The 15,745-nt window shown below is 42.5% G+C and overlaps 1 protein-coding gene across 1 annotated transcript; it reads left to right on the forward strand.

Moving 5' to 3' along the window:
* Positions 1-4,158: 4,158 nt before the first annotated feature.
* On the forward strand, positions 4,159-15,578 carry LOC142219101 (uncharacterized). The gene is made up of 12 exons (XM_075288066.1): positions 4,159-4,325; positions 5,854-5,960; positions 8,417-8,468; positions 9,095-9,128; positions 9,240-9,305; positions 9,394-9,555; positions 10,115-10,186; positions 10,463-10,525; positions 13,196-13,294; positions 14,423-14,547; positions 14,822-14,933; positions 15,396-15,578. Exons 1-12 carry the CDS (start codon positions 4,159-4,161, stop codon positions 15,576-15,578), a joined length of 1,242 nt encoding a protein of 413 aa, XP_075144167.1.
* The last annotated feature ends 167 nt before the right edge of the window (positions 15,579-15,745 follow it).

Genomic DNA, 15,745 nt, shown 5'->3' on the forward strand with positions numbered 1-15,745 from the left:
ATACAGGGATAATACACACAGTGATGTCACAGTACAGAGATAATACACACAGTGATGTCACAGTACAGAGATAATACACACGGTGATGTCACAGTACAGGATAATACACACAGTGATGTCACAGTACAGATATTAATACACACAGTGATGTCACAGTACAGAGATAATACACACAGTGATGTTGCAGTACAGAGATAATACACACAGTGATGTCACAGTACAGAGATAATACACTCAGTGATGTCACAGTACAGATATAATACACACAGTGATGTCACAATACAGGGATAATACACACAGTGATGTCACAATACAGGGATAATACACACAGTGATGTCACAGTACAGGATAATACACACAGTGATGTCACAGTACAGAGATAATACACACAGTGATGTCACAGTACAGAGATAATACACACAGTGATGTCACAGTACAGGGTAATACACACAGTGATGTCACAGTACAGGATAATACACACAGTGATGTCACAGTACAGAGATAATACACACAGTGATGTCACAGTACAGAGATAATACACACAGTGATGTCACAGTACAGAGATAATACACACAGTGATGTCACAGTACAGGATAATACACACAGTGATGTCACAGTACAGAGATAATACACACAGTGATGTCACAGTACAGAGATAATGCACACGGTGATGTCACAGTACAGAGATAACACACACGGTGATGTCACAGTACAGGATAATACACACAGTGATGTCACAGTACAGAGATAATACACACAGTGATGTCACAATACAGGGATAATACACACAGTGATGTCACAATACAGGGATAATACACACAGTGATGTCACAGTACAGAGATAATACACACAGTGATGTCACAGTACAGAGATAATACACACGGTGATGTCACAGTACAGGATAATACACACAGTGATGTCACAGTACAGGATAATACATACAGTGATGTCACAGTACAGAGATAATACACACGGTGATGTCACAGTACAGAGATAATACACACGGTGATGTCACAGTACAGGATAATACACACAGTGATGTCACAGTACAGAGATAATACACACGGTGATGTCACAGTACAGAGATAATACACACGGTGATGTCACAGGCATGACAGGTTTCTGTCTTCTGCATGCAGAAGATGGAAACCTGATAACGAAGAGCCGAATGCTGGTGTGAACCCAGCGTAAGTTACGGAAACACAGCTTTTTTTGTAGCAGATTTTACAGCATTTTTTGAGTGAAAGCCAACAAAAAAAGTTGTGCTTCCATAACATGGGGCCTCAGCCTAAGGGTCCATTCACACGGCGTAATGTGCAGCGTGATGTGGCACGTATACGGCGTGTGAGACTTTGCACGCCGTAAACTCTCCCATTGATTTCAATGGGAGTTTGGATCGCATACGCCGCGTTATCTTGCGGCTGTGATTTTGCGTCTGCAAAATAACTCGGCGTATACGATCCAGGCTCCCATTGAAATCAATGGGAGCGTTTATGGCGTGCAAAGTCTCACACGCCGTATACGTGCCACATCACGCTGCACGTTACTCCGTGTGAATGGACCCTTTGATGGTATTTGAGTAGCCAAGAACCTGCTCTGTGAGGATAGGAGTGCAATTTATATAAAAAAATATACAGTAAGAAAGTGTATTGCCGGAGTGCTTCCTTAATAATCAATGGAGGAAACTGGATTAATCCAAAAAACGATATGGTTCCTGTCCAAATAATGGTCGGAATTTCTAGGTCATCACAAAACTGCAAACAAAGGCAAGGTAGACTGGCACAACATGCAATGGGCGATGTGACACCAAATTTCTTTAAGATCCTCCTTCCCCCAGTCCAAGGATTTGCCCCATCTATCAACTGGGCAGATTGTCCTGTAGTGCTTCACAGAGGCATGTCTAGCAGCCAACAATCTCTCACCAAGTGGTACACTACCCTAAAGTAGACTCAGATAGCCTTTCTATAGGGTCACTTCTACGCCCTCTTGGGGTAAGCCCGTGTCTAATCAGACCACGTCTGTATTCATTTCCCTATTTGCCTGAGACATGTGCGCACAAGTACGTGCAGAGTTTTGCAGCAATATGACATTTTGTCGCATTTTCATTTTGTCACCTACTTGTAGATCTTTCACTGTATTTCTTTGTATCTGACCTGGGGCCTCTGGTAGACATTGCTGGCAGCTGACCAGGTAACAGCAGAGGGATTTATAACTGTGAGCTCTTTATTGACAGGTCGGACAGCGCTGTCTCCTGAGGGTAAACACAGCAGAATACAGTTTCTTCCCTGGTTACAGGTCAGGACAGGTCGGCTGCACAGAGTTCACTTTCCTTGTTTTATTTCTGCATAATAAAGTGCTGACTGCCCCCTGTATGGTCGGGGTGACATCAGTCTCTGGTCAGTTTTCTGCAGTCTTTTTAGATTGACATATACTGTATATAGAAAACAATGCCAAGTTCAAGGTACGGATGTAGCAGAGTTAAACTGGTTAAACGGCTGCAACGTGATATCTTATCACAGGAAACAACGAAAAACTATGAAAAGTCATTGGAAGAAAAATGTTTGACTGACTTTTCTGTTTTTTGTTGTCTCCCTTTGCAGCAGTATAACCAATTGCAGAAGTTCGGGTTAACTCTGCTCCATTTCTATCTCATGTATATATTGTAGCCTTACTCATCCCCTGGAGGAGAGACGTGCAGCATGACCATTGATCCTCTCAGTGGGCTCCAGAGCAGCAGCCTATATGCTATAGGCTACCTAGAATATACAGAAGTTACAAGGCCATCCTCTCAGGGTATATTCAGACATGTCTTCGCTGCATCTGTTTCCTAAAATGTGCATAAAATCCAATAGTCATCATTACAGCTCCATCAGGGGTAGCCACCCAGCTTTCCTGGCAACCTCACAGTGAAATCTACAAAGTTACTTAAGAGATGTCTCCTGAGTATAAACCCAGTTATGGAATATGGACATTAGTGAAGGGGTTAATCGATCTTAGGACCCTGTTCATTAGCCAGAGAGGAGAGTTCTCATGTACATGGCCGGTACCTAACACAGTACATAGAATGGTCATAGTAGGGTGACCTGTGTCCAGGCCAGGTCCTAAAATCAAGTTAGTGTAGCAGGTACAAGTTTGACCTCAGTGACCTCCATTTACAAAACCTGAGAAGGAAACACAGAATACAGCGCCCCTTGGCTGTTTCTGAGGCTCCTGTTCAGCTTTATGGAGCTTGTCCTGCTTACAACTTGAACACAAAGACACTGGCCCCAGGGGGTGGGTTACAGAGGTCATATCCTTAAAGTTTTATAAGCTTTGTCCATTGGGTTGAGGGAGTCATAAAAGTAGAAGATGAGCGCAGTTTGCAATCTGTGGCCAACAATCCTACATTCTTTGCAACTGTCATGTCCTGGTTGCATTAGTTTGGGGGGGTCACAATGTGACCACATCTACAATCATGACATGTAATCTTCATGTTACGTGACATGTACAAATTCGCCACCAGGTTGCGGGTCACAAGTCACATGCAACTTTTTTAAGCCTGGACTCCAATGGAAATCGCAAGCGGCTACGACTCGCATGTGACATGTCCACGACCTGACTTTTTATAGCTATATCATAGCTCTAAAAAATAAGTTGTGTGACTGCATGTCACTGTGTAGCCCTAGACTTATATTGCATGGTGACTTTGTGTCTACTGTCTGCCATTAGATGCCACGCTGGTGACAATTTTGCTGCAAGTCGCTTGCAAAATGAAAAAATAACCAATTTGCTTTGAGTAGAATCACAAGTGCCTGGACCTGTAACAGAACCCTATAACACCGACAACTCCACATTCTGTAAAGACAGACCTTTCTATGTATCTATCGTCAGCCATGACATCATCAACTGTGCAAGAAATAATTATAATATTGAGCAACGGGATTGATGCAGACTGTTAAAGCTGAAGCTTCATAAGATGCCTGGCCCTGCCCACAAGCAGGACCTGGGAGACACTTGGCTTCTCAAAGCCTCCTGAGGACTAGTCAGCTGCTTGTTGTAGATACCATCTCCAGGGCTGTGACAGAGAGGGACATTCAAACAAGAAGCAGATCAAAGGAGATCTAAACATAAACAGCTTGGGACAGCCTGTATACTGTCACATCTCCTATATACAAGGCCATGGCTTGTGCTCTGGATGTGGACGGTCTACAAAGGGTCAGCAGTGACCAGGAGCCGGGCAGCAGTGACAGCAGCGTAGATGAAGTGCTCAGCTTCTCTCCAGACCTGGGGCTCTCACCTGTCACCTGCCTGTCTGGAAATATGGGGCATCTACATTGTGATGACAGGTAACCCGGCTACCTATGTTACATGGTATTGTATGATGTAGCTGTGCATTATATTATATATATTATATTTGTGTTCTATTATCTCCGATTATTGTGTTTTGTTGCATTGGATTGTATCTGATACTGTTTTATATTACATTATACCATATTATTGCACTATGTTATAATGTACATCAATATTATATTTGAGTTATCCTATATACAGTTTCATAGAATAAAAATTAGGATCTAAGTTTTATACATGTTAATGTCATGAATACATCACAATTACTAACTCCGGCATCCTGGGAGGGGCAAGCTTTTGTCTTACTAAATAAGACATTATATCGATTTTATGGAAACACTTACCACCCACCCTAAAATGAAAAATAGGTATACTTGCTTTAGTAAATCTGCTTTGTACAAGGCTATAGAAACAGCGCCACATTTGTCCACTGGCTGTGTCTGGTATTGCAGCCTAACTCCACACACCCACAGAGTTGATGCAGTGCTGTTTCTGGAAAAAAGCAGCCATGTTTTTCTTATCCTTGGACAACGCCAGGGCTTTTTAGTATAGAAGATAACACCGGGAAACAAGTATAATACACATCTTACCCAGGTGTTTATATCCCAAATCCTGCCATTCAGTGCCAGTCAATATGTCCATACAAAGCCCACACAATAAAACCATTCAGTCCCCAAATAAAATAATGGCGGCACAGTGAAGGGGGTAATGGTAAAGCGCCTATTGGTTTAAGAGAGTAAAAGGGGTTAGTGAAAGCCTCCATGGTGATCCAGGTCAGTGAAGGTTTAAGGGGGCTCTTGGAGGCTGAGATCTTGTGCCCCCCCCCCCCCCCCCCAAAAAAAAAAAAAAAAAAAAAAAAAACCAGGAACTCTGGGCACCTATCTAGTTTGCTGCTCCTATGACTCCAGCCATATGTCCATCTCTAACCAAGTCAAATCATGGCTTGTACGCTAGCATTCAATGTGTGGGTCATGCTAAAGTTGCAGATAAGCCTAGTCACCCAACTTTCCCAAACTCTAGAATGATAGATTAGTTATGTATCAATACATCCTACACTCCATTATTAATGCAAACTAATCATATATTCTGTTCGTAACTCCATATCTTTGTTATTAGACCACCTAGTCTGATTGTCACCCAACTTTCCGAGACTCCTGAATGACAGGTCTACTTAGGCAGCAATCTATCTCATATTGTCTAATGAGCACATAACTAAGACTTTCTCTTCTCAGAACTCAAGGAAAGCTGGATGACAACTCGCCTATACAAGGCATTGCTTGTCACCTAGCTTTTCCAGAAGCAGATATCACTAAGAAACTTGAGGACGCCAGCTTTCCTGGTATTTTCTTTTCTAATACTTCTCCTTTGTGTAGGACAAACCATACGCTGGGATACATCTTGTGGTTTCACGCCTGGGTTAACGCCTATTTGGGTTAACGCCTGGGTTAACGCCTATTTGGGTTAACTGGTTTGGGTTTAACCCACAACAATAGAGGGTTCATTTCCTTTGTTCTGTTTCCTCAGTATCACTCCAAGGAGAAAGCTGAAATTATCCCCTGACTCTCAGCATTCAAGCCCTACGGAGACACCAAGCGTCCAACAGACTGCCATGGGAACTGCTGCCCTCGTAGGTCAGAAGCCGCATCACTCCCACACAAAGCAGGCTTATGAAATCCCTGGGACAAGCTACAACTGTGTCACCAGCATAGCAGAGCCGAGCAACAGTCACGGCATATAGAGAGGAGTCAATGCATTCCTATCACGTCTGTTGAATGTTCTGCCAGCCACCAAGCTTGTGGTGGCACTGGTCTGTATACCTGGGCTAGTGTTCTTGAGTGTTTGGATACAGAAAGTGAAGTCATTTTATAATGACGTGTTATGTAACTTTCATTGTTAGGATCTCTGCTTACTGTCAGGCCATACAGACCTCATAGCTATGACCGCTGGGGTCTAGATAATACTCCTAGCACATACTCTGCAAGACACATCTCTCAGCGTGTTCATGTCCACATCAACATTGTTTAGTCTGGTCCGTCATAGGACCAAAAGAATGGATTATACAGTAAAGATATAACCGATCCTGAAAGACCGCATTGATCATAATGGGATCAGGTAACCAATGGTTTCTCCCCGACATCAACACTTGCAGGATTTTTTTGACCCCAATTTCATCTGTGCTGGATGGAGACAGGCACAGAGGTGACTATGTTCACATTTGGCCTGGAGTCTTCATTGGAGATCAGCGCAAGGAGAACGGTGGATAAAAAAGTCCTGCAAAAACCGCTTATCTGCTGGTTTCCGTTTTAAAATGACGGACATGTGACCGACATCATTATAATCAATGGAACAGTTAGGCTCCATGTGTTAGGTTTGATTCACATCTGTGTATGGGTTTCTGTTCAGGGGCGCTGCTTGCGAAACCTAATTCGCATAAAAAAGTGGTTATCTTAGGAAATCCGCAGACATAGACTATAATGGGATCTGTGTGGTTTCCACATACGGAGAGGGGAACATAATCCGTGAACGCAGATGTGAACCAAGTCTGATATTTTAGTGGTCCACCTCTCCCTTGTTCTTCTCCGACTAGCACAGGGGTAGGGAACGTACGGCTCTCCAGCTGTTGCAAAACTACAACTCCCAGCATGCATACTTGCTCTGCTGTTCTTGGAACTCCCATGGAAGTGAATGGAGCATGTTGGGAGTTGTAGTTTCACAGCAGCTGGAGAGCCAAAGGTTCCCTATCCCTGGGTCACTAGCAGAACGAGAGTCGGTTGCTCACTGTAGCAAACAAAGTAGCATTTGTTACTTCTGAAAGAATGTTCCCTTTTACTGACAGCAAACAGAGATCTTACAAATGGGAAGAAGTGAAACAAACTTCCGGTATATCAAACAATGTAAAAGGATTATTCTCGTCTCATAAATTGATGGCATATTGCCAGAGGTGAGACCCCCACTAATTTTGAGACTTAGGCAGCACTAAATCACCAATGCATGGGATTGAGACTCCCACCTATCAGAAAGAGATGGCATGACTTTATGGGACTAGATCTTTAAGGGGCAGAACTATATACTATAAAGTCAGGAAAACACATGGGCTCTCTGATAACATTGTGACTATATAGTGTGCACTAGATTGGCATGGTTGGAATAAATGCCACATCATTGTGATTGGTGGGGGTCCAACATCTGCGACCCCTGCTTGTCTAGAAATCTAAGGAAGGGGTGCCTTTGGTATAACTCCTGCACTCAGCAGGCAGGAATCTGCAACAGAACCCCAATGAATTGAACTGGACAGTGTTGCAGCCCCAGTAGAGCTTGGCTAGAGGAACGATTCTTGAATATCATATTAGGGACCCCCTTATGTTCATGATCATCCTTTATTACTCACAACAAAGATGGCTTAGCCATTTGTGCATTACACAGATTTGAACTGACAAAGTGTAATGTTAAATTTCGCCAGTGGTGGCGCTGCAGGATAACCGAACACCTACTGCCAAGTTTTCACGCAGCGGGACCGTCTGTAATTATCTTATCTATAGAGAAGCTTCTATAAAATATTTTACAAGTCACAATGGATCCAAAAATCTATCAATTCTCATAATTTTCCTTTCCATCATTTTTAAGGTACATTGTAATAATTATCATCTGTTTTTGATCCTTTCCAATTAGATATATATGATCGTAACGTCTGTATCCGACAGTTTCAAGTCTTATACCCTGTAAACTGCCATGTTGCCAGCATGCACGGTTACTAAGTTGCACATGAATGCCGCTGATCTGTGTGCGGCTTGGACATACATTAGTGATGCCGCAATTGGTTATTATTCCTGTGGTTTATAATCTCATGCAAAAAAAACTTCAATAGGGTAAAGCTTTCCTCTTCTAGTCAGCAATATGCTGCTTACTGTATATTATTCACTGCCCCAGCTCTGTCCATTGTGGAGTGGACAGGCCATATAAAACAGCCTCCCCAAACCTTGGCGAGTAATAGCTGCTCCTACATTGTTACTGCCACATTGGCGTCGCCCTATGGGACTTTCTAAGTGCAGTGTCAATGTATAATATATTATAATTTTTATATTTTTAGATTTATCAAGTGAATTGACTCCTGTTTTAAAGCCACGTGTCCCCAATACAAGGTAAGAGAGACTCCGGCTGGATGTGGAGATACTGATCCTTAAAGGGAACCTTCCTGTTTATGCTACTATCTGAAATGTCTAAGAATAAAGATAAGGTGTAAAATAAAGAGCTTTAGAAAATGCATTATATCATCAGCAAAGGATACAATGTGATTGTCTCCATGCCAATGTCGCCTTCAAGATTCATCATTTGTTTATTCTGCGGCACTCTTACCCTATAACACATAGGAAAAAGCTGGAAGCCTAGACTAGGCCGCAAATCACACCAGAGACCCATTTTAACTTCTAGCACTGACGAAACCCTTCACAGGTTGATTATGGATGAGGCAAACATAGTACAGAAAACAGCTTTCTGAAATCCCTTGTGTGGCCAGCCTTGTGTAGCTTCTTTGATACAAGACAGACATAGACCTGCAGTATTTTCAGCTCTTACCCATCCCCCAGCAGCACTGGTGACTTCTGATGGTGCAATGGCTGACCCACTATGGTTTTAGGCTGTCCCAGGTACCTTTTCAGATGAAGAGGTGACAAAATATGGCAACTTAAGAAAGTCATATTATGCACATATAGACGCACCGGCTTCCATGGTCATGTTCCACTAATCTCTTCTTGTCTTCACTTTATAGTGATTCTTCTCATCAATCCAACATCCACAAGCCGGTGAGTGACCTCTGTGAGAATAAGATGCCTTGTGCTCCATGGGAGGAATGATCAATATATTCTCTTTATTAATATGTATATTTATTTGTTTTTACTTATTTTTGTTTCTAGAAAAAGGCGTCTAGAAAAGTGAACGTGAGAGAGCAAGAGAATGTACGCCATAAGGACACAAGGAAGGTAAAAGCTGACCTGACAATTGTCCGCTGCCGCTTATATCCTATGACCACTCTACATTTAATTTTTTTTTTCTTCCCTGTTGATCCAGAAAAAATCTCGCTTGAAGCTTTTAGACTTGTTCCAAAGCCCAGAGCTTCTTGCAGGACAACAAGGTCAAAGAATGAAGAAAGACGACGACGACGAAGAAGACAGACAAAGGGGAAACACCAAGACGGCGAATACGGAATGTTCTGAGAGCAAGAAGGTTTTGGTACGATATTTCTATATTAGCATACATGCTATTAGCATGCATGCATATTAGCATGGATCCTCGTATCTTTATTCATCTTTAATGTGATCAGCTGATCAATGCGGTTTGGTTCCCGAAACCTGACCGGGTCTGACCACTGGGACCCCTACTGGGTGCCGGAACGGGGGGACCCTGGCCACAGCTCTGAGGATTGTAAACTCTGCTGCCAGTGCTACTGACTTTGGACTGTAAGAAACCGGGAAAGACTGTGCTGGTCTAGCAAGTGGTGGGGGTCCCACCAGTCAGACCCCTGCCGATCTAGCATTTATTAATAGGATTACTTTCTAAATCTGAAACTCCTAAGCTTTTTCAGTTGGGGTATTAGAGGATTACTGTTGATGGTAAACATAATTGGGTTGAATCGCCTGCATAGATATGTAGAACGGGGAAAAAGGCAGGAAGAGATGGACGGCCAAAAATAAAGGTGAAATACCGAACATACACTGTTTTAACTTTGTGTTCCTAAAAAGAAAACCACGCCTCTGGTCACATCTTACCTTTTCTTCACTGTTCTCTTTAGATGGGTGACATCAGCCCGACATGTACTGAAGCTGAAGATGAAAGCGACGACCTCATAGGAGATTTCTCAAAAGTATGTGATAAACTGGGCAAATACACAACACAAGAGGGAAACTTCGCTATAATACCGCTTACTGTATACACATTATAGAGTTACTATCGGGCTTATCAACCAAAGGAGCCTCAGTAACTTAACCCTGTAAATTATTGGGGTTCTCTTGGTTGATAGGTCTGATAGTAAATATATAATGGGCACTTATGGCATATCCTGTTGAATACCGTAGAATACTACAAACGATATCGGGATACATTAAGATTAACTACATACATGACAATGTATTTTTTGCAGCCTTACAGCTTACCTGTAGAAAAGGGAAACCATCAAGACCTGAAATATATAACATGTCACACTGTAAGTAACAGAAATATGGTATAGTATGAGATCTAGTTAAGATAGAAGTTATTTGCCTGAATTTACCTTTAATAAAACGTGATTGCTATGTCAGTAAGAGAAGAATGTGGTGTCCTGTGAACCCTTCTGCTATGCTCGCATCCATGACTACCCTCCTCTCTCATCTCTCAGTGGTCATACCTGCTGGAATATTTACACCAGTCACTGTGCTTTTCTCTTACTCTGCCCACGTTCTTTCTCCTGGTGGTGCAAACTCTGCCTGGCTCTTAATAGCCAGCATGTGCATGGGCTAATCTGTCCCCAGTCTATCACTGTGATACCTGGGATGGAGGGTGGTGTCTGAGCAAAGTATCTTAGCTTGTCTAGTTCCTGGAAAGTTGTATCTGTTTCCTTTGTATTCTAACCTTCACGTTTAACCTCTGCTGATTACCTGACTCTGTACCTGCGCCACCTCTCCTGACTTCAGCCTGATTACCTGAATCTGTACCTATGCCGCCTCTCCTGACCTCAGCCTGATTACCTGACTCTGTACCTGTGCTGCCTGTCCTGATCTCAGCCTGATTACCTGACTCTGTACCTGTGCCGCCTGTCCTGATCTCAGCCTGATTACCAGACTCTATACCTGTGCCGCCTGTCCTGACTTCAGCCTCATTACCTGACTCTGTACCTGTGCTGCCTCTCCTGACCTCAGCCTGATTACCTGACTCTATACCTGTGCTGCCTCTCCTGACCTCAGCCTGATTACCTGACTCTGTACTTGTGCTGCCTGTCCTGATCTCAGCCTGATTACCTGACTCTATACCTGTGCTGCCTGTCCTGATCTCAGCCTGATTACTTGACTCTGTACTTGTGCTGCCTGTCCTGACCTCAGCCTGATTACCATACTCTATACCTGTGCCGCCTGTCCTGACCACAGTCTGAATACCTGACTCTCTGTACCTGTACCGCCTGCCCTGACCTCAGCCTGATTACCAGACTCTATACCTGTGCCGCCTGTTCTGACCTCTGCCTGAATACCTGACTCTCTGTACCTGTACCGCCTGTTCTGACCTCTGCCTAATTACTTGACTCTATACCTGTGTCACCTGCCCTGACCTCTGCCTGTATTGTCCCTGTGCGCCTGCCTGTCTCACTGTATAAAAGAAACTCTTCTTTTCCTGACTTTGGCACCTGGGTCTCTGCCTGTCCCCTTGGTATCTGGGTCAGTGGCCACTGAACAGAAACTATTAGTGATGCTTTCATGCAGTGAAGTCCAGATCCCTGTACAGAGGTTAAAAGGTGAATATCAATGCCCTCAGGAGTAGTCCCACATCAAATCTATTTTTGGGTTCACATCCACTGCATTTACAGGATCTTTGAACTCTGCCAATTCAATCTTCAGTTGAAGACCTGACCTGACAGTAAGGGAGGACAGGGGATAGTGAATATTTACAACACCCATATTTATATAGGAACATACAGTCCCCAAATTTATGAAGCTGTGCAGTTCACAAACAGTAGTGCATCCAATACCCCAACAGTGCCATTAAGTGCAAATGCCATACTATTACTACTTACATTGCTCTAGCACATAGGTCACACATTTCCCAGAATGCAATACTTCATGCCCACATAGAAACAAATAGATCTGTGAGTATAATAAATACTTTCCATAGATATATAAAGTATCCTGTACTCTCTTAATGACTTCAGTTCTCCCCATTATCAGGGGTAGCTGGAAAAACTAGTACTGTCTCCCAGACATTACAAACTTTAAGGTCTATTTATGCGGTGTGGTTGGATAGTGTTTTTTAATTTTTGAGTAATTACAGCAATATACCATCATTTAGCTACGCTGTGTAACTAGACCCTCACAAAAGTAACGTTTTCTGTCTCCTGAAGATCCTCCAAGTTCACAATATCTTTAGCATGCAAACATACAAGGCAGGGGACATTGGTGGGGGCTGTGGTTGTAAGTAATGTACTAACAGCCACTCAGAGATAAACGGTCTTAGATGGTGTATTCTGAGCTGTCAGTCTGCATCCAGGCATCTGTAAGGTGTATACATCTGTAATACTATGTCATAAGCAAATCCCGTTCCAGGAATCCTCTTTGCTTTGATCCAAGGACTTTGAGGGGGGAGTTTATAGAAACGTATGATTTTGTATCAGCTTGGGTGTAGCTAGGCAGGTCTGGAGGTGTTCTTGTGAGAGGGTTTATGCTGAATTACATTATTACATGGCATGCTGGTATTCACTTTAATAACAGATGTGATTAACCCTATAATCTCTCTCATGCCTCAATGCACAATAGAGCTTGCAAACACAGACTTTAGCTGGAGAGGTCACACTCAGCTATATCAGGACCATGTGGTTGGGGGGTCCTTTTATATGTCACTGAATACCCCTACTGAGAAGCAACCTGAATTTATCAAGGCCCCCCTTCACTTCCCTAGAACACCGCAGAATGTATAATATGACTTACTAAGACTAATAGACTACTTCAGACCACCAGGAATTTTGATATTGTAAGAAAATCTGTGTAAAACTTGTCAAGCTTTGCTTGCTACCTTATAACTAGATGTGTATTAACTGGAGCGTTAGTAGCAAAAGAAGTATATAAAGTTCTAAAACTACTTCCAAAATTCTGCACCCCCCACATATACTTAACTCTTAACGCTTTATACCCAGTTAGCACATCTACTCGGAGGAGGATATATAGACGATGTACAGATGTATCACATGGTGGATTGCCGCTACCCTTATGAATACGCTGGGGGACATATCCAGGTATGATCTTATATAAACCCCTTGAGACTGGCACCATAAACATACCCTATGAACACTAATATACTCACATAGCAACCTATACAACATACCTGACAAACATACTTGGCATGTGGTGACTATTCAGATTTCACTGCAAGGTGATAGAGAAAAGAAATAAATGGATTATACAGGAAATAACAAATAGTGCCAAAATAACAGAAGGTGCGAATAACAAGGCAATGCAGGGCACAAATAATATTCATAAAGGAATAAACAAAGTGCAAATAATAGAGCAATACGTGAAGACACCAAAGTAATAATGCCGTAAAGCACCTGTATACCGCGAACATCACTTCCGGTCATGATTTGCAAGATGTAAACGCTTAAGGCAACCAATTTGTATGGGAATCAGATCTCTCTATCTAAATCTAGCCTTGTGCAAATGCTTTAGGCATGAAAATGCTGCAAAGTAAGAATGTTTTCAGAAATAAAAGGGTTAATAGTTTATTTTTGTCAAAGAAAGAGAAATGTAAATCCCATCAAAATTTGGTGAGACCTTTGCCTTTTGGAGGAGGAGTCCTGGAAGTGATGATATGACTCCCACAGATATAGCCCTGATCTCAGCATCATCCAGTCTGTCTGGGATGACATGAAGAGACAGATGGATTGGAGCAAGCAACATCCACAGAAGATCTGTGCTTAGTCCGCCAAGATGGCAGCGGGAACCACCTCCCTGCCGAGTTCTGCCAAAAATGTGTCTGCAGGTGCTGAGAAGAACTGATGGAAGGCAAAGGGCAAAGGGCAAACCGAATATTGATGAGATTTACATTTCTCTTTTCTTTATTTATTGACAAAGATAAACCATTAACCCTTATATTTCTGAATGCATTCAATGCCTGCCTAAAACTTTTGCACAATATTATATATGTATATATTGTGTGTTTTATGTTTCCAGTAGGGCAAGAGAGAGATAGATGACAAGATCGGCATTAGCCTGTCTCTCAGACATGTTAGAATTCATGTTGTTTGCTGTAACAGTAATTCATGTGTAACATGTCAGATCTTTGAGAATACATTCATATCTTTTACTGACACAATTACTGACATTATTTTCATCTATTGTTCTCAACTCAACTTTGCTTTTAACAGGGGGCCCTAAACTTATACAGAGAAGACCAGATTGTAGAATATTTTTTTAAGTGCCCATCAATTTCCCGGAGCAGAAGGGTATTGATCTTCCACTGTGAATTCTCCTCTGAAAGAGCTCCCAAACTGTGCGTATAACCCAACACCATTTCCATATTTACCATTTGTATAGATTAAGAAATGTGTATCGGGCTATTGCATTGCAGTGACTATGTGCAGAGTTGCAGTAACACCACCTGGCCACTACACTGAGAACGGAGCTGTGCCTCAGTTCTGTCTTCTGTGTTTGTTCCAGTGCTATTGGTTGCTGAGAATAGCTGATCGGTAGGGGTGCTAGGTGTCAGACCCTCACAGACCTATTGTCTATATATCCAGCAAAACCCTTTCTTTTTCTTATTCAAGGTGTCGAATTTTAAGAAACCTGGACAGGAAAGAAAACCTGTATCCACTTCTGTACTATCCTGAGCTCTATCTCTTAAAGGGCGGATACAAAGAGTTTTATGAAAATTTTAAAGTGAGTATTAGTTTGGGAAAAAGATTAAATAAGAAAATGAAAAATCTAAAAGGAGCCTGTGTGCAGGAAACAAGATGGATGATGGGTAATAAGGAAAAATATTCTCTGGGGGATATGGGGTATATTTAGACACAGGAAACTGGGATTTCAGTCACGTATCACACACTTAGTTCACAATCCCTGCGACTGGAAGCCAAAACTTTTTGGGGTGTCTCAGGGTGCCCAGTACTACTGTAACATCCCTAAACAGACTTCGAAGGTGGGATACATATTAGATAAACGTTGGCCAATTTCACCAGTACTAATCCATCATCTAATGTGTACGGTGCGTCCCAACTCTGCCCCAAAATTAGATGGGAGCAGAATAATCAGACATGTTGGATTTCGACAAGTCCAATCGCATGACAGCTGGAGGTGTTTGGAAACCAAAATATATTAATAATCAGAATTCTTCTCTTCCAGCATCTGTGTGAACCGCAAGGTTATGTCAAAATGGTTCACGAAGATTTTCGAGACCAACTAAAACAATATCAAAAAAAGAAAAAGAATTTGTCCGGCCAAAGGATCCGAAAAGAACTATTTAAGCCGCTGAACTCAAGTAAAAGCTTCAGTCCTGTTACCACGCAGAGCGTACTGAAACTGTAGGATTCTGGCTAACAGCAGGCCTTACACTGACTGAATGGACTCGTACTGAGGAAGGCCATGGAACAAGCAAGGAAACCACAGCAATACCATAGGACTGTAAATGGTCGTGGCACCAGTCATAGAAATAGGTCGAAAACTTTTACTGATGGGTGATGGGCACTGCTGGC

This window comes from Leptodactylus fuscus, chromosome 10 (genome assembly GCF_031893055.1).
Source record: "Leptodactylus fuscus isolate aLepFus1 chromosome 10, aLepFus1.hap2, whole genome shotgun sequence".
Classification (NCBI taxonomy): Eukaryota; Metazoa; Chordata; class Amphibia; order Anura; family Leptodactylidae; genus Leptodactylus; species Leptodactylus fuscus.